This window comes from Budorcas taxicolor, chromosome 22, assembly GCF_023091745.1.
Source record: "Budorcas taxicolor isolate Tak-1 chromosome 22, Takin1.1, whole genome shotgun sequence".
Lineage (NCBI taxonomy): Eukaryota > Metazoa > Chordata > Mammalia > Artiodactyla > Bovidae > Budorcas > Budorcas taxicolor.
In genome coordinates this window covers 58,730,573-58,754,947 of record NC_068931.1, presented here as the reverse complement: position 1 = coordinate 58,754,947, position 24,375 = coordinate 58,730,573, and the positions used below count along the sequence as shown (strand labels likewise).

The window sequence follows — 24,375 nt, the reverse complement described above, 5'->3', positions numbered from 1 at the left end:
AACTGCCACCACAGTCATATAATCAGTCACCTCCGATTCATTTAGTCGTAACAACCCTTGATGAAGCCCTGCTGCGCTTATAATTTAAACCTTAGAAATGGGAGAGGGATGGATAATGTGAAGGATTCCTTTTTCCCCCTCTGAAATTAGCTTAGTGTAATAATTCAGAAAGTAGTTGGTTGCATCTGATTGCGTGGCTCGGTAATCAGAGCCATCTGCCTCTCTGCTAAGGAGTTCACCTCTTTAATCCAGCTTAGAGCCCACGAACCACTTCTTGCTATCATTATGCCCTTGAATAGATGAGGCTGCTCGGAGTCCTTTGCTTTTCAACGTGTTGCTATCACTGAAAATACTTGGGGATTTTGTGATTTGCTTGTTTTCTTTTGAGTTTTCTCGGAGTGTTTGGCTTTCTTTCTCTGGGGGCAGACACAATGGCTTTCCTTATGAAAACTATGATAAGTAACCAGGTGAAGAATTTAGGACTCGGTGGCGGGTCTGAAGAAAAAAAAGAAGAAGGAGGAGCATCTGACCCCGCAGCCGCTCAAGGGATGAGCCGAGAGGAGTATGAGGAGTACCAGAAGCAGATCATCGAGGAAAAGTGAGTACGCGCAGCTCGGGCTCCCTGTTGGAGCAGAAGGCAGCTCCCCGTGGCCATGCTGTCCTGCGCCCCACTCTCCCCCTCCGCCCTTCAGGGGCCATTCCTGTGCCGCCGCCTCTAAACTCAGGGAAGTCTGTTCTGCTAAAAAGTGAACCAGCCCTAGCATCAGCAGCCACTCTGTCTTACTTGTGTGAATGGAAATGAAAACGCTATAAACAAATCTACATGTCATCCTTAAAAGCCGCTAAAACTTTCCGATCCAGGCACATTTTAACTGACCTCAGTTGTTCAAATGTAAAATGGGGCACCTGAATATTTTTACAGTCATTTGGAAATTCACCCTGTTAGGTGAGTGTAGAAAGCTTTCAAACTGTAGGAATTGAGACTTTGCACCTGGAAGGGGCCTAAAAGAGCACAGAGTACAATATTCTTGAACTTACTTGTGCAGGAAAAAAAAAAGCCTGGAAAATACAACATGACGATTATGTCATAAGACTTGGCTTCTCGAAAGATTCTGAATAGATACGTGGACTGCCTATTATGAAAACTTTAAAAGATGCAGACGAGTAGAACAGGGTAATGGATGGCCGTATATGTCTGGCAAAAAGCTGACAGTTGACGTTTTGTCACGTTTGCTTACCGATGATTAGATAGTTGGAGGATAGATGATTGATTGATAGATAAATAGGTACAGAGAACCATTTTAAAGTAAATTACAGACAACCTGATACTTTACCCCTGGATCCTTTGCCTATATACCTCCAAAAAATCAGGACATTGTTCTGGCTATATAAAATGTAATAAAACAAATAGTAACATTTCAGTTGGGTATTATGGAATGTGAATATTACCAATTTTTAACTACTGAAGACTGATCTTTAAATAAGTGTAGTCTACATTTAATCTTCTAAAGTTTAAAGTGGAATTTAAGAGTTTTAATAATCAAATCAAACTGAGTATTGAAGCATCAGTCTTGACGTTAAAAGTTCACCATATGTTACAAAAGTTTTGTGGTTTTTTTTTTGGCCACCGTGGCTGTTTTGCTAATAATTACATGATAATTGCCTAGGTCTTATTGCTAAAATGATTAAAGGAGAAAGGGTTGATGACCTGGAGGAAACTAAGGAAGCTTAAATCTTCCATTTAGTGGGAACCTTGTCTATTGTATTTTTTCCTGAAAGCAATTGTGGCTTATAAAACTACCTAGAATGTATTGTGCTTGGATTTGCAGTAAATTTAAGGTCTGTGTTTTTTTTTTAATGCAACTGCAAAAATAATGTGGGTGCTAAACTAATCTGCAAAGAAGGCCGTGTTCCCCAGATCCTGGCCAGAGTTGCCCATGGCGTGTGAGAAAAAGGAGCAGCAAAAAAATAGCATCAGATGTGCTCAGCTCAAGGGGGCCAATAAAAAGAAAATGGCCAGAAATATAGACTACACATCTGATATTAAAATAGCACTTAATGTGTCCCAGTAATAAATCTGGTCGCAGATATGACATCTGTTTGGCTAACTAATGTCATAGTTTCACTTAATTTTATATCTGGACAGATCAGAAACCAAAATAGTCAAATGGTATCATCAGTCAGTTATACACCAACTACTCAGCTCTGTGTGTGTGTATGTGTGTGTTAGACATTTGTTTGATCACCCAATTAAAGCAGTAGTAACAGGGCAGTGAGGCTAACCTGCTTGCACGGCGAGAGGCAGACTTCCGGTCCACTGCTTGAGTTTCCAAGAGCTTCGTCGCCTAGAACACAATACAAAGAGGCAGACATCAGGGAGCTATGCTCCGTGTTTTGTAACAACCTATAAGGGGAAAGACTCTGAAAAAGAATATATATAGATACACAAAGGGCTCCCCAGATGGCACAGTGGTAAAGAATCCATCTGCCAGTGGAGGAAACCCAAGAGAGTTGGGTTCGATCCCTGGCTTGGAAAGATCCCCTAGAGGAGGAAAAGGCAACCCACTCCAGTATTCTTGCCTGGAAAATTCCATGGACAGAGGAGCCTGGTGGGCTATCATTCATGGGGTCACAAAAGGGTCAGACACAACTGATCACACACACACACGTATATATAAAGCAGAATCATTTTGCTGTGCACCCAAAACTAACACATTGTAAATCAATTGTACTTCAATAGAAAAAATTTTGAAAGGTATAAATTGGAGCAACTATCACAATGAAAAAATCAGTAGGCATCAAAAATGGTTCACACAAGTTACATCTAGAGACAGCAACACAGGTCATAATATATATAATAATTAGGGTGAATATTAGCAAATAAAAGCCTCCTAAACCTGTCCTCATCATTTTAGGAAAGCTGTGGGATTGACTTCACTAATGATACATCAAATACTACTCAGCAATGCACTCCATGGCACATTCATCTTTACTTTATTTCCGTGTTCAGATTCCACCCCCTCCCCACCTCCCGCCATGTTGGTAACATTAGTACTGAAAGAGGTCTATACCTAAATAGAATATTTGGAAAGTCCTAAATAAAACAACCTGTTTATTCCTCCACTTCTCTCCATTATATGAAAATGTCCCCTTAGTTATGATTCAGCAACTGACAGGGCATCACTTGTAACTTTAACTTTGATGTGCATCACAGACTTAAGCAAAAAAACTAAAATTATAAAGCATCTAGAGAAAAAACCTGAATATCTTTGCATCTTGGAAGTAGGCAAAATTTCTTAAACATGACCCTGAAATCAGTGAGCATAAAATTTTGAAATTAGGAATTAGACATTATCAAAGTTAAAAACATGCACTGCAACTAGAGAAATATATCCATCCACAAAAAGACTCATACAAAAAAGTTCCTAGTAGCTTTGTTCACAAGAGCCCAAACTAGGAAATAATCCAAGTGTTCATCAATAGACTAAATAAACAAATGAGATCTATTCATACAGTAGAATACACTCAGTAATGAAAAGGAACAAACCCCTGATAAGTAAAACAGGCTGGATAAATCCCCAGAGTTTTTTTATGCTGAGTGAAAGGAGAAATACACAAAAGAAGGCATAGCGTGTGGTTACATGTATATGAAGTTCTAGAACAGACAAACCCAACCTATGGTGGCAAGAAGACAGTGGTGGCCTCTAGGACTGGGAGCAGGCGTCGATCGAGAGCAGGATGAGGGCATTTTCTCAGGTGATAGTAATGTTTTTTACACCTCAATAGAGAGAAGGCAATGGCACCCCACTCCAGTACTCTTGCCTGGAAAATCCCATGGGTGGCAGAGCCTGGTGGGCTGCAGTCCATTGGGTCACGAAGAGTCGGACACGACTGAGCGACCACTTTCATTTTCACTTTCATGCATTGGAGAAGGAAATGGCAACCCACTCCCGTGTTCTTGCCTGGAGAATCCTAGGGACGGGGGAGCCTGGTGGGCTGCCGTCTATGGTGTCACACAGAGTCGGACATGACTGAAGCAACTTAGCAGCAGCAGTAGCAGCAGCAGAGGTTTGGTTTACACAGTAAAAACAGAAGCAAGAGAAGAGAAAAAATGCATGCACGTACACACAGATAATGTGAGATTTATCGCAAGGAGCCAATGTTCACGTGGCTGTGGAAGCCGGGAAGTCCCACCATCCGCCATCTGCAACCCAGGGAAGTCGGTGGTGTGGTTCTCAGAACTGGAGGGTTCTTGGAGCAAGAGGAGATTGCTGTCTCAGCTCAGCAGGCAGGCAGGCAGGCAGGGAGCCTTTTTGTTGATTCAAAGCCTCCGTGGATTCCACAAGGACCCTCCACCCCCCACACACACACCGAGGAGGGCCTTCTGTTTCACTCCGTCCACCGCCCACAGACTCCAATGCTCATCTCATCTAGAAACAGCTCCCAGACACACTCAGAAATGACGTTTAATCCGGACACCCTGTGTCCCAGTTGAGCTGACACATGAAGTTAACCATCACAGTCCATTTAAGGTCTGTGCATTTAATAGCATGCAACATTTTAATTCAAAAGAAAAGGAGCCCCAGTACTTTGGCCCCCTGACGTGAAGAGCCGACTCACTGGAAAAGATCCTGATTCTGGGAGACTGAGGGCAGAAGGAGAAGGGGATGACAGAGGATGAGATGGTTGGATGGCATCACCAACTCAAGGGACATGAGTCTGAGCAAACTTCAGGAGATGGTGAAGGACAGCCTGGCATGCCACGGTCCCTGGGGTTGCAAAGAGTTGGACACGACTTAGCTACTGAACAACAACAACAAATAAACAGATACGTAGTTGGAGTTATGGTATGCACATTGAAGTGTTTGGGGGAAGAGAGTACTGATGTCAACAACTTTGAAATGCATCAGAAAATATGATGGATAAATGAATGGAGAGAGAAACGGAGAGACAGGGCTAGGTAAGTGACATTTTCTAAAACATATAGGCAGATGCCAGTAGTAGAATATAAATGGTGAGTATATGCGTGTCAACTGTAAAACTGCTTCAACTTTTCTGTACACTTGAATCTTTTTATAGTAAAGTATTGATGTTGGGGGAGATCAGCTTCTGCCCATGCCCCCGGGTCTCTGAGCTCTTCAGCAAGCTCTCTTTCCCTAAATGAGAAGACTGAGCCCAGGGTTCTCTTATACCTCCTCCAAGCCTGACCTTTCGCAGAGGGAAATGAGTTCAGAGAGTGTCCAAAGCCAGGCCCCATTGAGGAGCAGTTTAATGTGACATCTTCAGAGCCAACCCTTCCTTCAGCCAGGCTTCTGTGTAATGATTCCAGAACTTGGAGTTAAGAAATAGAAACCAACAGAGCCACCTGAAAACAGCATATTTATTTTAAGGCAAATTATGTAGTTCAGGGAGGAGGACATGGCTACCCACTCTAGCATTCTTGCCTGGAGAATCCCATGGACAGAGGAACCTGGTGGGCTACAGTCCACGGGGTCGCAAAGAGGTGGACACGACTGAGCGACTTAGCATATCATAGCATGTAGTTCAGTGGCAAAGAATCCACCTGCAATGCAGGAGACTCAGGTTGAATCCCTGGGTCGGGAAGATCCCCTGGAGAAGGGAATGGCAACCCACTCCAGTGCTCTTGCCTGGAAAATCCCATGGACAGACCACAGGATCACAAAGAGTCAGAAATGACTGAGCAACTAACATGCTTCTTGCAAAGATGCTTCACCAGACCCGTTGCAGACACGCCCCCAGGCTTCGTGAGCTGAACCAGGACCAGAGCGTCACTGGGAGTCATGGGCGCTCATTCGATCCCTGGCCGCCCGTCCGCCTCCGTGCAGCCACTTTGTCCTTCGGGGCAGTCAGCCCTCTGCTCCTCTACTACCCGAACCACCGGTGAGGATGGGCAGCCAATGTCCTCTGAGCTCACTGTTAACAGATTCAACCACACTGCGAGTCTCTGACTTGCTCCGTCCCAAACCCAAATTCTCAGAGAAGAAATTCCACTTACCCAGCTTGGTCCAGTCCTGTACAGCTAGAGGACAGGGCCACATGTATACAGGTTCCTGTTGTCACTGAGTTGCTCAGTCCCATCTGAGTCTTCGTGACCCCATGGACTGCAGCCCACCAGGCTCCTCTGTCCGTGGGATTCTCCAGGCAAGAGTACAGGGGTAGGTTGCCATTCCCTGCTCCAGGGGATCTTCTCAACCCAGGGATCAAACCCATGTCTCTTGCAATGGCAGGTGTATTCTTTACCACCAGGGAAGCCTTTATCTAAAAGCAGCCTCTAATAATGTGCTTCCTTGGGCAGCTAGGAGAGGAAGTGATTCAAGTGAGCTTCACCGACATCCTCAAAGCTGTCTACTTCTCTCTGGATCATCAAGAACAAGGGAGCCCACTTCCAACAGCAAATCACAAGTACAATTAGGCAAAGCGTTCTGAAAATCCACACCCAATCTTGTGTGAGTGATCCCTTCTCCCAGGGAAGGGACAGCTGTACCTAAACTGGGGCTTAGCAGGTTGACAACGAAGGGATATAGCTTTATATTATATCCCCAAATCCTGTCTGCCTCCAAACAGCCCCCTGTCCTGGATGCCGCAGCTCTGTTTAGCTTGCGTAAGAATCGCTCAGGCCGTTTGTTAAAAACGTCACTTCTCAATGGTAGGGCCATGATGGAAGCAGGGAGATCGTTTACATGGCCAGTGCGGCCTCTAATCAAGTGGCCCAAGTGGTAGAGAGACGTGGACAGAGCATATTTGCCGTTTCCATGGTACGCAGTAAAGAAGACCGCCGCAGCTGAGAGGAGCCAGATTTAAACAGCCGTGAGGAAAACGGATCTTCCAGCCAGCGATGCGCCGAGCCGACCCACGGCATCCGGCAGCGACCAACCAAAGTCAATCGCACGCACCTCCCCCAGTTTCTCCCCATTATCGGCGACATCAAGTTGATATTAGTAGTTTGAAGTCCGCCTCAGTGGAAGTATTGACACCATGGCAACTGGCGGGTGCCTCAGAGCTTCTTTCCCCAGAAAGCTGGTTGTGATACATTAGCCAGCATACCACTACTTCCAGCTGTTTTTGATAATTAGGAACTGCTGCTGCCAAGTCGCTTCAGTTGTGTCCAACTCTGTGCGACCCCATAGACGGCAGCCCACCAGGCTCCTCTGTCCCTGGGATTCTCCAGGCAAGAATACTGGAGTGGGTTGCCATGTCCTTCTCCAATGCATGCATGCAGGCTAATTAGGGACTAGAAACCTATTTTAAAATCAGTGCATAAGATATGGTATGAAGATAAGAATCACCGCATGCGATACCGCATGGAGTGATGGACGTTCATAAGGCTGCTATGGTCAGAATGGAAGGGGTGGTTCTGAGAGACGCTGGAAGAAGTCTGCACAGCGTGGTTTATAGATGCTGACAGTGGAAAGGAGCAGCGGATGTCTCTCCCTGGACTGAGGTGCCATTTCCAGAGCACGTCTCTTTGGCAGGGTCACAGAGAGAACTTTTCACAGTTGGATCCCCTGTCATTTATATTTTCCATGTCCCTGTTCAGCTGTCAAGGATTTCAAGTGCTTTTTTTTTTAATTCCACATTATTGTAGCTCAGAATTCTGATCCCCATTTATTGATGGAATTAAATGAATTGAATAACGACTGAATCTCAAATTCTATCAGTCACTGAGTATAACTGTTTTGCAGAAACACAGCTCTACAGAGATCTGGAGAAGAACATCCTTTAAAGCACAAAGTTACGTCTTTCACCTTGAGAATCTTGCAGAATCAAAGCAGCATGGGTGGAGACCGAACCTGGCCTTAAATAGATATGTGGAAAGTCCACGTAAGGGTTTCTTAAAGGACGTCAGGAAAGGAAATGGAAGGAGATGCTAAGGGTTTGCTCCAAAGATTTTTGTTCCATAAAAATAAGTGTTCTGTAGAATTTAAAACTTATGTGCCAAGTACAAATTATTATGTATAAAATAAGCTAGAAGGATACATTGTACAAAATAGGGAACACAGCCAATATGTTAATTATGATCATTATAAATGGAAAATAACCTTTAAAAATTGTGGGGAAAAAAGAGGGAGGAAGAATTCCCTGGCAGTCCAGCACTTAGGACTCTGAACTTCCCCTGCAAGGGGCCCAGGTTCAAGCCCTGGTTGGGGAACTAAGATTTCCTGTGCTGAGTGACACAGCTCAAGAAAACTTTTTAAAATAAAATAAAAGTCATAAATTGCTATATTGTATATCTGTGACATATAGTATTGCACAGCAACTATATTTCAATGTTTTAAATTCTAGAAATAAATAAAACTTACATCCCCAAAGTAATTCTCAACATCCTCTGTTATTAGCTTATATACCTAGCCTTTCAGAAGCACTAAATGTGTTAGCCCCTAAAAAATATAATAAAATAAGAAACAAAATGATTTTGAAAACGTAGCTTCTCTCCATGATGCGGACGGGCTGGGAAGCTGCCCGTTGGGAAGTGCTCCCGGTGACTCTGAAGCCTGAGCTCCCAGGTGGGGTGAGAGGAGCACGGTGAGGTCAGCTCTGCACCAGGGATGGTCCCCTGCCTCTCCTGAGCTGCATCAGAGAGAGGTCAGAGAGAGGTTCGCAGCACCGACATGTCTGGGAATTCAGGTCTGTACTCAGCCTTGATCAGTGGGAACTCAGAGGGTGAGGCCCAGTGTCTGGCTCCTCTGAGCAGGGCTGGAGTAGCCAGTGGTCTCATGTCCTCTGATCCTTTATTGCGTTCTTTCACTTTCAGGATGGAAAGAGATGCTGCGTTTACACAAAAAAAGGCAGAGAGAGCATGCCTCAGAGTTCACCTCAGAGAAAAGTACAGACTCCCAAAGGTGAGACTCTTAACACAATAAACATGCAGTCATTTTTTACATAATAAGAAATGCAGAGTGTTGGATTATCAGCAAGGGTCACACTCAGAAGTCTGTGTGTATGTATGTGTAACATAAACATATAAATATGTACATAAATATATTTAAATGTCTTAATCATAACTGGGGCTTCCCTGGTGGCTCAGCTGGTAAAGCATCCGCCTGCAATGTGGGAGACCTGGGTTAAATCCCTGGGTTGGGAAGATCCCCTGAAGAAGGGAAAGGCTGCCCACTCCAGTATTCTGGCCTGGAGAATTCCATGGACTGTATAGTCCATGGGGTCACATAGAGTCGGACACGACTGAGTGACTTTCACTGAATCGTAATTGAGGTATTTGATATAGTGAGAAGAGCATTGAATTAGTTCATAAAAACTAGATTCCAGGCACTTAACCTCTATGAACTTCCATTTCCTCTCAACAAAATGGAGTAATACCTGTTTATGTAAATGTATTTAGGGACTATAGAATATCTGCATGTGCTCAATTAGAAAAACCGTCATCACAGCCGACAGTTACTGAGCTCTTTCTAAGTGCCAGGCACTGCTCCTAAGTTCTTTGCATAGATAAATTCACTCAGTCCTCACCACAGTCTTATAAGGTGTGCTCTTAGAGGAAATGGAGGCAGAAAGACAGTGACTACCCTCCTGCTAAGGGACACACACACAGACACACACATACACACCATCAGCTGGTTGTGTGTCTTCCAGAAAGATGGGGTATTTTAAGGATACATACATATATATTTGTTGTTATTGAGGATCTATTTTTGCAACTGTGCTGTGGTTGGGTGAGAATGTGAGGAGAACTGGGTTCGAATCCTGGCTCTGACATCAGCAATGTCAGATGGCTTCTTAATACAGCTCAGCCTCCTTTTCCTCACCTGTGACATGGGGGCAGCGACACGGACTTCCCGAGGTCGTCGTCTGAAATCATAAGATAAATCAAGTGCCTGACTAGTGGAAAGAGCTCCGTGGATGATTGTTCTTACTGCTGTTATCAGCTCTACGCACAGAAGTCTTATTTCTTGATAATAACAAGGGGGCATCCTGAAGTGAGTCAACAACGCAAGAGCTGCAGGTCTCTAAACCGAAAACAGTAGGGCTTCCTGGGGGCTCAGACAGTAAAGAGCCTGCCTGCAGTGCAGGAGACCCAATTTTGATCCCATGGATGGAGGAGCCTGGAGGGCTACAGTCCGTGGGGTCACAAAGAGTCATGACTGAGCAACTTCACTTTCTTTCACTTAAACTGAAAATATCTGCCCTTTGATTGTTTTTTTAATGGTGAGCTGGTGGTCTTGCTCACCCAGATCCTCAGGGGTGGACAACCTCCTTTGCAAAATGGGTTTAATGCTCTTCAGAGAAAAACATAAATAATTTCCAGATCTCTAAGCTTAGCTTGTTTCTTTGGCACAAGAGCCTTTCCAACAGAATCTACGGAAAGAGGGGAGAATTAGAGCCATGCAATATATAGATTCACATCCACCCTGGAGTGACAGTGATGCTATTCACCATACGCTCCCTGCCTGAGTTGGGTCCAGCTCTTTGCCACCCCGTGGACTGTAGCCCTCCAGGCTCCTCCATCCGTGAGATTCTCCAGGCAAGAGTACTGGAGTGGGTTGCCATGTCCTCCTCCAGAGGATCTTCCTGACCCAGGGATTGAACCCACGAAGCTTATGTCTTCTCCACTGGCAAACAGGTTCATTAACACTAGCACCACATCTAACTACTGCTCCCCAAAGCCACCGAGAGGAGGCAGGACCGCAAGCAGTCGATACACTATGAACAGCGGAGCCCAGTAACTTAGTTGCATGGGTTACTAATGCCCATGAACCCATTTTTCTATAGCTGCTTCAAATGCACAACACATATGAGACCCCCGCCGACTTTTCCATAGACCGCTAAAGAGACCTTCGAGCTTGTCTAAGAATCCAAGCCATGGCCTCACTTCAGACATGAGAAGCCTGCAGCCAAGATGGGGGCGGGGTGGGGGCTCAGGGGCTTTGCAAAACCCCACAGCTGTGCAGTGACAGAACCAGGATCGGGCCTCGGGCCTCTCAGCCCTGAAAAAGAGCATCCTACCCACAAAGGGATTTGAACACAGCTCCGCCTGGCCCCAAGGTCTCTGCTCTTTCCACGCTTCACATTTGAGGCATTCTGAACGTTTTAGAGCTGTTTGTAATTCCACAGGGTTTGAAACTTCCCTGCCCCTTCCAGGAAAACATGCCCTGCTCCTATTTTAGCGAAACATCTCAGAATCTGTCCTCCAGAGACCGGGGCCCATCGCTTTCCCCTCTGCTCTGTCAGCTGATGGCTTGACGGAAGACCGTGAGCGCAGACACAACTCAGGTACAACCTGAGTAAACAGCGGTAGCGTCGCCTGAGAGCGCTCCCCACGTCATCCTGCACCCTGGAGCTTTCGGCGGGGGGAGGGGGGTCTCCCTAAGGGCGCCCGTGTGTCACGGCTTCGTGTGTGTGTGTGTTAGTCGCTCAGTCATGTCCGACTATAGCCTGCCAGGCTCCTGTGTCCATGATTCTCCAGGCAAGAACACTGGAGTGCGTTGCCATTTCCTTCTCCAGGGGATCTTCCCGACCCAGGGATGGAACCTGGGTCTCCTGCATTGCAGGCAGATGCTTTCCTTCCGAGCTACTAGGGAAGCCCATGGCTGGATGGTGTCAAAATGGATTCTAACCTGATGCTTCAAGAATTTGCCTAAGGCGTGAAAAACCCCAATAATACAACGGCCTGCTTTTTTTGTCAGCACCTGAAAATTCCATCTAACCCCAGGTGCTCTGTTCTTAAAAATGGTAATTAGGACTTCCCTGGTGGGGCAGTGGCTAAGAATCTGCCTGCCGGCGCACAGGACCCAGGTTCGATCCCTGGTCGGGGGAGATCCCACACGCTGTCGGCTCAACAAGAGAAGGCACAGCAAGGAGAAGCCCGCCCGCAGCAGCAAAGAGTCGCTCCTGCTTGCCGCAGCCAGAGAACGTCCATGCAAAGCATCGAAGACCTAACACAGCCCCAAATAAACAAACAAAATAAATACATTTTAGAAACAGTAATGATAGGGAGAACGCCATCAAAGATCGGCCAGGTCTCATTCCGTTCAGTTCAGGTCACCCTAGCCGCGAGCGACACCCCTGCCTCGGCGCAGGCCTTGGGCTTGGAGGGCATCCCGCCGCGCCCCCGCCGCGCCCCCGCCGCGCCCCCCGCCGCGCCCCCCGCCGCGCCCCCCGCCGCGCCCCCCGCCGCGCCCCCGCCGCCTTGAGAGGCCGTCACAGGCTCCTGCCGCCCACGCGGGGGCAGGAACCCAGCTCCTTCCGGCCTCCCTGGGTCCCCAGCCGCAGCCGCGGGGCGATGCCCCCAGGCCTCCCCAGCAGAACCGCCCCTCAGAGGGTCTCAGTTCTTCCCCGGGGACTGCGCGCTCTAGGAGGGTCAGTGCGGGTGGCCAGGAGCGACTTCCAGAGGGGGACTTGTTTTTTGCAGCGCACTCTGTTGACATTAAGGATCTTACAGCGCATGTCGCTCTGCAGCGGCCGCTGTGCTGGCAGGCGTGGGGAGGCCGCTGGGCCCTGCTGGGGCAGCAGCAGGGAGGCAGGAAGCGGCCGCACCCTCGAGGGCTGTGGGTGGCCATGGCAGGGAGCCGAGCCGCTGTCTCCGCAGCCACCGGGATGCTGCCCGAGAAATCTTGAAACGCCTGGCTGTCATCGAGGAAGCATTGAAGGAATTGGAACTTTCAGCTGCGAGAGGAGACGACTTTGAGGAAACGATGGCCATGGGGGAGTCACTTCCCAGGCCTTGAAAGTCTTGACGGGGCTGCAGGCTGGTATGGAGCCATCCATCGGTTAGCTCACAGGGCTTCCTTTGATTATCCAGAAGGATCTGCATAGTGGACCCTTTAGAAAGAACCTTCTGAGAACCACCACGGGAATATAGGTGGTGGGTTTTCCTCTCCTAAACGTCCCCACAAGGAGCCCTGGAAAGCCAGGCAGTGCCCGTGGGCGTCACTGCAGTGGGGAAAGGCCAAGGCCGTGGTGCTGTGTATGGTGAACTGGAGCGGAAGGGATGAGGGGCCGGCGTGTCAGGACTGGGCCCTCACAGCAGCCCAGACCAGCTAAGGGAGGCCTGCGCCAGCGCGGGACAGAACAACAGGTTCTCGAGTCGTTGCCCACAGCCCTTCACAGGGCTTGCCATCCTGATTACTGCACTAATGAGAACTTGAGACCGGAACACAGCGGCCTAACACATCTAAACAGTGCTGGGCAGAGAGCGCGGCTCACCAGGGCCTTACCCGGCTCCTGAGCACAACCTTCCTTCCCCTCGGGGTTTGCAGAATCCTCAGTCCCGGGCAGTCTCATAAAATCCATGTTGGGTAAACAGCCGGACTAACAGTATTAACAGCCCGCAGGGGGTTGGATGGGCTCACCGGGTTCTCCCCGATAACGAGGGGGGAACCCTGGGGGCCTCATTCACGGTTCCCCGGGGTCACTCCCGGAGGTTACATAACCAGCAGAAGGCAGTCCTGGGCCCAAACCCTTGCCCAGGCCCAACGAGAGCAGATTTGAGGGAAATGTCTTCCCAGGAGCTGTCGGGTCTGATGAGGATAACTCCGTCACATTCTGGAATTAGAACTGTATTTTCTAAAGAAATCATTTGGCCGGTGTTTGCTGCGAAAAAGAGTTCTAGTCGACGGCCGACCGGGGGAAGGGAAGTTCGGTCTCTGAGCGGAGCGGTGGAGCCCTGACACCCGCCAAACCACACACGCCTCCCCTCCGGGTTTTCTGCTCGCCGTCAGCACGGCCTCGTTGGTTGTACCTCGTCTTCTGATGACCCCTGTCTTTCGCAGTCATCGCGGGAGTCAAATGAGTGCGGTCCTCAAATCGCAGTAACCGGACATGTATGTAGAAGAGTATATTTGCCGTGTCCCCACCCTTGGAAGCCTCCCCACCCCACCCCCCCACTCATCCCCCCACTCCAGGTCATCACAGGACGTTCATGTCCACGCCTACGGCAGTTTCCTCTGCTTTGCAAATGCCAGGTCGTTAGGGGACTTCAGCGGCCTGAAGTGACCCACGACCTCATGTTAGACTTTGGCCCCGTTCTACCCAGCATCCTGTCCTGGGTCTTCAGTGCTTTCTCCCCACTGGCCTCTCCATTGTAAAGGAGGTCAAGTCTCTCCAACTAAAGCAAACAGCGCTTTGAGTGAACGTGGCTTTCTGGGCATCTTCCTAAATGAGCGGCTCCCGCTGCTCTGCCGAAGCCTTCCTCCTGAAGATGCTCTGGAAGGTCGGTCTCGCTGCAGTAGATGGTCCTGCTGTTTCCTCTGGGCCCTCTTCCTGGAATGGTCCTTCCCCGAGCAAAGCCTTCCACGCCCCGTCTCGCTCAGCGCTTCCTCCCTGAAGCCCTCTCTCTCTCAGCCTCTCAGCGCCACCCTCCTCATTCTTCTCCGTAACCTGTCTCTCCTCTCTTTCCAGGGTTACCTCCCCGCTCTGCCCCCAGGTTTCTGAATATCCCCGGGTGCTCCCTCCGTCTTCTCTTTGTCCTTCACACTGTCACGCTCTCCCCGAAAGGCGGCATCTCCCGTGGCCTTCAGCTGCTACCTAGATGTGTGCTGCTGACCCTCCAGCCTCTACCTCCTTCCTACACCTTCGCCCTAAAGGTCACCATCGTGTCCACTTCTCCTCGGGCACCTCCAGCTCAGACCCAGAAAGACACTGGCCCCTCCCAGCGCTGCTCCTGGAGGCTCCACCTCCACCGGGGCCCCCAACCCACGCCACCCCCAGGCTCACTCTTGCCTGGTCCCTCCTCCTCCAGCCCCGCACAGAGCAATCAGCAGGCGACAGTCATTCCACCTCCTGCTGCTGCTGCTGCTGCTGCTAAGTCGCTTCGGTCATGTCTGACTCTGTGTGACCCCATGGACTGCAGCCCACCGGGCTCCTCCTTCCATGGGATTTTCCAGGCAAGAGTACTGGAGTGGGGTGCCATTGCCTTCTCCGCATTCCACCTCCTAGTCATTCTCAACTCCTCCCCAAGTGCAGGGCTCAGTACTTCTCAGCAACTTGACTACAGTACCTCTTATGTGTGCATTAAGTCTCTTCAGTTGTGTCCAACTCTTTGCGACCCCATGGACTGTAGCCCACCAGGTTCCTCTGTCCATGGGATTCTCTAGGCAGGAACACTAGAGTGGGTTGCCATTTACAATATCTCTTAAGTAGTTTTTTGATTGTGTCTTGCTTCCCTCAAAATTGCAGAGTGAGGTTTCCAAGATGCAAACAGATTCTGTTCTTCCCCCCCTTTTTTTTTTTAAAAAAAAGGCTTACCATGACTTTCTAGAGTAGACTCCAGCCTCCTGGCCTGCACATCTTGAGGTGGCTCCCAGCTGCCCAGCCTCACCTCTTGGGGCCCCTCACCTGGACTAGCTCCTCCTCCCACCTCACGTCCCCTACACCCTGCTCCCAGTGACCCCTTTCCTTCCTGGAAGACGTTGCTCTTGAGCTGCTTCTTCCAGAACCTTCCATGACCTCCCCCCTCTCCCACTCCCCTGTGCGCCCATAGCGCCTGAGTGCATGTCTTCCATGCCATCGTTCCGCTCTGAACCGTCTCAGCTGCTGGACTGTGTGCTTCTTAACAAAGCGGCTGAGGTTTCTGTCTTTCTCATCGGGGCCTTGCATGGTGTCTGACATGGAGAGGCTGCACATAGACACACACATGCACACACACACACATGCACATACACACAGAGACACGCATGCACACACATACACGCATGCACATACTACACACGTGCACATACTACACACAGAGAGACACACATACACACACACATACACACCTACTGCACACACAGAGACACACATACACATGCATATACTACACACAGAGACACACATACACACACATGCATACGTACCTGCTGCACACACATGCACACACACACGCACCTATCACACAGATATACAAGATATACATAGACACACACATAAACACCCCCACACAAAAAATTCTTGCTGAATGTTCAATGTTAGTCGGGAAAAAAGGAAAACAAAAGCACACCCAAAGAACGAAGTATCAAAATCAGCAGAAGGAATCCATCTGCCACAAGAGTTCAATTACAGTCAGTTTTCATGAAAAGAACAAGTCTGGATTCGACATTATGATTCCTTATCAAATACAAAGATTACTTTAGCTCATAATTAGGATGTCATATTTTCTCAAGCAAAGGAAGTCATACTTATAAATAAAGCCATGAGGTTTTTTCTTTCCTAAAAACAAAGGCGCCCCCCCCCCTTTCCTAGCCAATTCAAAATGTATATGTAAGTCAAGCCAAATTAATAAGAGAAAACAGCTCCACAACGAGCGCTAATCCTATTAACAGAATTGTCAGTCTAGGTTAGTCATTGAAAAATCATGTCGGGCCCCCGCTGAGCCGGCGCTTTAGTTACACCTGGTGTTTGTCTGCAGTATTAAGGGCATCGCTCGCTCTGAACAAAGATGAAGACAAGAAAACCTAGCAGGAGGGCTTCTTTCAACATTCTACACTGAGAGCGCCATTAGAGCTGAGATGTAAAGCCCCTCTTAAAGGCAGAGACGATTCTGTGACCCTCTCTCTGCCTGCCTTCTTCAGACCAGGCGCTCTTGGGGTTGCCCTGCAGGGTCCCAGGCACTAACACGCCCGCTTCCAGCAGCTCTTTCTGGCGGCAGCTCGGAGGCCCTGCGGGGCCCGCTAGGGGCCGTCCCTTCCCGCTCCTCCCCTGCAGCCCCGGTTCAGTTTGCTGCTTCTGCTCCTGCCCTGGGAAGAGCTGAAGGTCCCTGGGGACCTGGGAAGGAGGGAAACAGCCGTCAGGCTGGGATATGCCATCTTCTCACATGACCCTCACGGCCACCCTGGAAGGGAGGGAGACCTCATTTCCCCTGCCTGTATAAAAACAGCAGCTCAGAGAGGGTGCCGGGATTCCCGAGGTCACACAGCCGGTAAATGGCAACACCCCAAGGCAATCTGACTCACCAGCCGGGTTTTCCTACCAGACCCAGCAGCAGGGCTGAGCTCTCCTTCCCTAACAAGCAGAAGGACATCGCGCAAGCCTCTTCACCTCCCAGGACCTTGGTTTCCGCATCTGTAGAGGAGAGGCTTGGACAAGTGACCTCTAGGAACGGCTCAAGTCCCCCTGGAAAGTCCACATGCAGGAGAGCGGTGTGAGATGCAGACAGTGGGGGCAGTCTTGCACCTCGCGAAGCCCCTGTGTGCACTCGCTCAGTCTGCGTCGGAAACTGGCGGCTCTTTTCAGGGTCACAGCCTCTGCCCGTGGTGTAGCAGAAGCTGACGCTAGCAAGCCCTGACAGGGTCTCAACACCTCTCACGAGTTAGAATCACCCAGGAAGCTTCTAATTTTTAAAAAATTTTAAAAACACACACATTTTTTTTTAGTTGGACCATCTTTTAAAGTCTTTATTGAATTTGTTACAATATTGTTTCTGTTTTCTGTTTTCGTAGTGAGGCATGGAGAATCTTAATTCCCCAACCAGGGGTCGAACTGGCACTCCGTGCATTGGTAGGTGAGCTCTTAACCACTGGACTGCCAGGGAAGTCCCAGGAAAGCTTTTTCAAAATTCTGTTGCCTGGGTCCCTGCCACAGATTGTGCCTGCGTGCATGCTCAGCCATGTCCAACTCTTTTGCGACCCCATGGGCTGTAGCCCACCAGGCTCCTCTGTCCGTGGGATTTTCCCAGGCAAGAATACTGGAGTGTGTTGCCATTTCCTCCTCCAGGGATCTTCTCGGCCCAGGGGTCAAAGCTGTGCCTGTTGCTTGGCAGGTAGAGTCTTTACCACTGCGCCACCTGCAAAGTCCAAAATCAGATCTTGTTGTCGATGTTGTTGTTGGATTGCTCAGCCGTGTCCGACTCTTCGTGACCCCGTAGACTGCAGCACACCAGGCTTCCCTGTCCTTCACCATCTCCTGGAGTTTGCTCACACTCATATCTATATCTGGTGTGTGTCTGCATATCAAGCTTACTGGCTGGACTCTAAGTGGGAACACTCAACTTTCTGGCGATATAACCATGTGAAATAGTTGATCACCGTATTTCCATTTTGATACCAGATGAGGACCAATTCACCAAGATGGGGAAAAAGGCAGTCTGAATCCAGGATCATGCTTACCTTTCAGTGAAAGGTCAGAACCAGTCAGAGGAGTAACAAGGGCAGGAGGCGGTGCTATTTAAATAATGGGGCATTCAGCCCTGGCAATTAAGATTATAAATCTGGTTAAAAGGCGAGAGATTACGACTGATTCTGGTCAGCCAGCCTAAAAATAATTAGTTCTTAACTGCATTAAACAATATCCCATATTGATGAGATTTCTAGAAATGAGAAGACTTCTGAAACAGGACCCTGAGGAATGAAGGTAGCCTGCGCGTTCCTCTGTATATGCTTTCTCACTTGGCGCCTTCTCATTCATTTGTTCGCTCATTCACCTGTCAGGGGTTCTCAGCATCAGACTTCCGCTCCTTCCCTGGGGCTGGTTCTTGTCAGCTGTTCCTGCACTTGGGCTCATGGCGTGTGGTGAAGCATGGACGCCTTTCCTCGATGCATGCATTCTGTCAAAATATTCCTGGCGTTCCCAACCTGAAGCAGCAAAATCAGGACAAGACACCCATTGCTTGGATTGCAGAGGAGTCCCTCTCAGCAGGGCAGTGTGCTGTGCAAGGGGAGGCAACCCCAAGGTCGTGTATGAGTCCCATGTGCCTGAGTACACGCCCAGTCTCTCAGTTGGGTCCGACTCTTTGCGACTCCATGGATTGCAGCCCCAGTGTAACCCTCCAGGCTCCTCTGTCCATGGACTTTTCCAAGCAAGAATACCAGTGGTGGTGGTGGTGGTGGTTTAGTTGCTAAGTCATGTCTGACTCTTTGAGACCCCATGGACTGTAGCCCACCAGGCTCCTGTGTCCATGGGATTTCCCAGCAAGAATACTAGAGTGGGTTGCCACTTCCTCCTCTAGGGGGGATCTTCCCGACCCAAGGATGGAAACGTGTCTCTTAGGTCTCTCGCATCGGTAAGCGGGCTCTTTACCAGTATCTGGGAAGCCCCAGGCTGGGAACCATATACACAAGGCTCCCGTGGACGTGTGGGAGCAGAGGTTGGGGGCAGACAGAGGTGCAGGTCACGAGCCAGGCACCTCGGTCAGTCTTCACCCTCTGTCCCCGATGTGCATTAGGTTGGGCCTGACAAGGGGTGAGGGGAGCTGGGCGCTCTGGGTCATTTTCTCCCAGAATTGTGTCTAGTGCTGAAAGGGAAATGAACAGGCCCAGTTTGCTAGGAAAGCTGAGGCTCTGGAGTGAAGGTAGGTAGGGGCACTCCCAGGCCAGAGGTGAGGGGACGGGAGAGTGAGGCCTCCTTCTGATGGCATGAGCACCGCGTGCAGGGCCAAGGCCTTTCAGGGCAATTCCGCTCCCCCGTCCCCGGCTTTACCTCTGAGGGTCATTACACTTAGGAATAGCCGTCTTTAATTGCTTAATACATTCCAAATTATTCAGTCATCATTTAATTAACCTTCTATAGAATTATGAAAGTTATGTAGGTTCATCACCCGGTCGTGAGAGGCTCTTTTCGACCCAGTGGATTGTAGCCCGCCTGGCTCCCCCATCATGGGATTCTCCAGGCAAGAATAGTGGAGCTAGGTTGCCATTCTCTTCTCCAGGGCATTTTCCCGACCCAGGGATCGAACCCTGGTCTCCTGCACTGCAGGCAGATTCTTTACCATCTGTGCTGACAAGGAGGCAAATAACATAAACCCAATTTATAAATAAGGAAATGAGTTCAGAGAGGAGGTGTTAGGTGCCCAAGGTCACACAGCCTGTACATGGTGGAGGTAACCTTCACGCTCAGGTGTCTGATCTTCAAGCCAACCCTTGACCTCTAGGCAGCCCCCATGGGAGTGGGAAGGTAAACACGCCAGGAGCTATGAAATGAGAACTTGTTTCCAGTCAAGAGGGCCTGCACTTTCAAGCGTCGTCCCTGACAACAGGCTCCTGGAGTCTTGTCTGTGACGACATGCCAGACACTCGTTGGGTTCTGAGACTTAGAGACCAATGAGTTACAGCCCCCTGTCTTCAAGAGAGGTGGGGTGGGGCTTCTTAAACTTTGACAAGCAGCAGAATCACCAGGAGGGCTGGCTAAACCACAGACGGCTCAGCCCAGCCCCACGGCTTCTGAAACAGCAGGTCAGGGAGAGGGCCAAGAACCCTCGTCTCTAACAAGGTTCCGGGGATGCCTCTGCGGCAGGCCTTCGGAGCCCCCTTTGAGAACTGCTAGGATAGACGTTGTGGCGACCCAGATCCCCTCTGTGAGTCGGGGGGCACAGTGGGCCCTCACAGCTCTTCCTTCCCTGGGTCAGGGGAAGCGAAGGTGAAAGTCACTCAGTCGTGTCCGACTCTTTCCGAATTCTCCAGCCCAGAAGACTGGAGTAGGTAGCCTTTCCCTTCTCCAGGGGATCGTCCCAACCCAGGGATGGAACCCAGGCCTCCCTCATTGCAGGCGGATTCTTTACCAGCTGAGCCACAAGGGCCCGGGGAAGGAGGTGAAAATAAACCCGAGTAGGTCTGCAGCTGCAGAAGCTTCACTCTGAGCAGCCTGGAGAACAGGGACTGGGGAGCTCCCTTCTGAGGGCATCGGGCCGCTCAGGGCACCATGGGCTGGCTGGCCCCCTGGCCCCTCCAGCTGCCTGTTCCCCCAGCCTGTCCAGGTTCCAACCTGGTGACAAGCGCAGAGACCTTCTTACCACCTGGAGGGGTGTGGATGCTGGAATTCCCAGGAATGCCTTTACAGATTCTATACATTTTATTTCAAGTGGGCAGAGGCCCGGCATGGCATTTAGGTGAGCTGAGAATTCAGGCTGCCCCCTGTTTTTCCCCACCTTCCTGCAAAAATGCCCAAAGGACCATCCATAAGGGAGGCACCCTCGAGGGCAGGTGAATACGAAATAAATAGAAACAGAGGCTTGGCTGGGAGCCCTTGGGGATTAACTAACTAATTAATCCCCACACTAGTTTGACGAGGAACTAACTGATCTGTTAAGCACCTTGAGGGGCCAAGGCCTGGCCGAGTGCTTGGGAGCTTCTGTCACCTGGGAAGGCGACACTGAGAGCCGTCCTCCCAGGCTGTCCAGGGAGAGTCAGGGCGAGGGATGCGCCCCACAAAGGCCTCCTTCCCCTTGGCATCAGAAGTCTGCATTCGAAGGAGGGGGGAGAAAGCACAGAAGTAAACATGGAGAGGGAACTCTGGGGAGGGCGGGGCAGGTAATCTAGAAGTTCCGTGTTGAAAGGTGAGCCTCCAAGCTCCACGACCATGTGTGTGTCTCTGTGTCAGTTGCTTCAGTCGTGTCCGTCTCTTTGTGACCCCATGGACTGTAGCCCACCAGGCTCCTCTGTCCATGGGATTCTCCAGACAAGAATACTGGAGAGGGTTGCCATTTCCTTCTCCAGGGCATCTTCCTGACCCGGCGATCAAACCTGGGTCTCCTGCATTGGCAGGTGGATTCTTTATCCTCTGAGCCACCGAGGAAGCCCCTGTTTGACCTTATGTGTTCCCCAAAGCCCAGTTTGCCCCATGTTACAACCTGATCTCAGAGAATTATATCTGAGAGCAGCCATGTAAGAAAGGATCCTTGCCTTTCACAGAGAAACATGTTCCGTAGATTCTTCTTTGTTACAAAACAAAGGGCTCTGCAGTCTAAGGGTAAAGACATACTCGGAGACCAGGCAGCAGGAACTAAGAGGCTGCAGAACAGCCACGCCTAGGACCGTAGGAAAAAATGTTAAGGCAGTAGCAGCAGCAGCAGCGAACAAGGCTAGTCGCGGGGTGCTGAGATGGAGTGCTAGTGTGAACGATTCACTCAAAAAGCAGGTGGTGTGCGCCAGACTTGTTTCTAGGGGTCGAGGATGTAAAGCTGAGTCTGAGCCGCTTCTGTACTGGTAGAAGGGAGGGAAGGGGTAATGGTTAACCGGAAGTTGCCCCTAAAGAGTGATGGCTGGATGGAGAAAGCCTGGTCCGGCCCTGTGACCCCAATAACCCCCCGACACCCCAGAGTGGGCTCAGCTTGGGCCACTGAGTCATAGTCTGGGGCTGATGGAAAACAAAGCGTGCAGACCAGCCCTGAGGCAGAGTTGCTCAAGCTTTTCGAGTATCAGCAGGACAGGCAGGGAGTCTGAAGATGCAGATTGCTGGACCCCAGCCTGAAGTTTCTGATCCCGTAGGTCCGGGGTAATTTGAGAATTTGTGCTTCTAACACATTCCCAAATGATGTTTTTAATTACTGTTTCATGTTTTTAATTAATTAGCTAATTTTGGCTGTGCTGGGCCTCCCCATCTGTGTGTGGGTTTTCTCTAGTTGTGGCGAGTGGGGCTCCTCTTCCTTGTGGTGTGAAGGCTTCTCACTGCGGTGCCGTGTCTCGTTGTGAGCGTGGGTTCTAGAGCAAGGGCTGGGTAGTCATGACACACTCGGGGGCTCTTCCCAGACCAGAGTCCCCTGCATCGGCAGGCCAATCTTAACCCCTGGACCTCCAAGGGAGCTCCTCATACTTTGGGAATCACAGTGCTAGAAGCTTCTGAGAGCCAAGTGCAGAGAGATGGGGCATCTCAGCTGGGACGATGGGGCATCTCAGCTGGGATGTCCGGCCTCCGCAGCTGGTACCAGACCCAGGTTCTGCTGCCAGACGGCCGAGTGCGTTGTTCCCCGCATCCCTTGTCAGCAGACCTGGAGCTCCCTGCTGCGGTCAGGGTCGGTTGGTTGGTTGGTTTTAGAAGGGTTTTTCCTCTATCTCCGTGTTTGTTTTTCCGCACAGAGTGAGATGGATGAGAACCAAATCCAGATGGCTGGAGACGATGTGGATTTGCCCGAAGACCTCCGGAAAATGGTAGATGAAGATCAAGAAGAGGAAGAAGACAAGGACTCTATCCTTGGGCACCTACAGAACCTTCAGAACATGGACTTGGACGCCATCAAAGAGAAAGCCCAGGCCACCTTCTCGGAAATCAAGCAGACGGCGGAGCAGAAGTGCGCTGTGATGTGAGGCGGGCGGGCGCGGGGGAGGCCCGGCCAGGCAGAAGCGGCCGCTCCCCTGCGCGGCGCTTCCAGCAGCGTCGGTGTTAACGTAGTGAACGGTTAAGAAAACCGTGAGGAAACTCGCAACCAACACGTAGAGGGCACCTCGGTTGCTCCAAACGCTCCTGGTAGCGCCCCTGGCAGCAGGAACCACACTGTCCTTTTAGTTGTAAACGTGATGAAGCCTGAGCTTTTCAGCTGTGAATGAGGCAGAACATACGTCTGCTTAAAGGTCTGCAGGACGGCCAGGAAGATACCAAAGCAAACGGCATCTCATCTCCGACTTTCTGCAGACAGGACAAGGCCTCGACTCTGCCCAGCTGTTAGCAGGCCTCTGGGTCTCTTCAGAGAAAGACGTGGAGGGCCAGGGTGCCCCCCGGAGCCCAGACTGCAGGCTCAAGGGCCGTCAGAGATCGCACCACCTGTCTCCAGGCTGTCGTCGCTGATGCTTCTCATCAATGCTCGCACGAAGCCGAGGGGCAGGGATGGGGGACGAGACCTGGCCGGTGTTTGCACCGCAGATCACCCTTCCAGGAGGGTGGGAAGAATGGATTTGGGTGGAGGTGGGAGGTTGGGGAGAGGGGCGGCTTAGAGGCGGGGTGGGGGGCCGTGGGGAGCAACTGGAATGGCTAGCCCTGGTCCAGTATTCGGCGTCAGCTCCTCCTGGCTGACCTTGGTAACACCGCGGGGACCGTGAGGGTGGGCAAACAGCACGGAGACGTTAAACCCGCCCGTGTGCGTGTCTCTCTCATCCTCTTCTCCCCTCTGGCCCCTCTCCCCACCTTCCCTGCTTTCTCTTTCCTGTCCCTCAGATACTCACCCCACTCCCTCACACTAGCTTCCAACAAACTATGCTTTCCTTCTCTGCCACAGTCCTCCAGGCTACAGTCAACCTTCATATCCACAGGCCCGGGACCCAGGGATAGGGAGGGATGACTGTCCTATGCCGGGTTATATGAGGGACCTAAGCATCCTTGAATGCTATGTAGGTGGGGGGTGGGGGGGTGGGGGGCGGTCCTAGAATCCCTGGCAGACATCCAGGAACGATTGTATACATGGATTTTTTTTTTTTTTTTGCCTAACATTTGCTCTCTTTCAAAGGAAATGACCCAGAAGATTTAGAACATTTACCTCTGAAGCACTTAGAACTGTTTAACCAAACCAAACTCAGAACAAAATTCTAGTTTTGTGTGTGTGTGTGTGTGTTTTTTTTTTTTGGCCATGCCATACGTCTTGCAGCATCTTCCCCGACCAGGGATGGAACCCCAGCCCACAGCAGCGAAAGCAGGAAATCCTAACCACTGGGCTGGCAGTGAACCCCCAAATACTGGTTTTTCAATGAATGGTACAGAAAAAAATAATTCCCAAAGACCAGTTTT

General features: G+C 50.3%; 1 protein-coding gene across 1 annotated transcript; it reads left to right on the top strand.

The window, feature by feature from the left end:
* Positions 1-431: 431 nt before the first annotated feature.
* CPLX4 (complexin 4) lies at positions 432-22,964 on the top strand. Its single transcript, XM_052660588.1, has 3 exons — positions 432-598; positions 8,774-8,861; positions 22,737-22,964. The coding sequence occupies exons 1-3, from the start codon at positions 432-434 to the stop codon at positions 22,962-22,964; spliced, it is 483 nt and encodes a 160-aa protein (XP_052516548.1).
* The last annotated feature ends 1,411 nt before the right edge of the window (positions 22,965-24,375 follow it).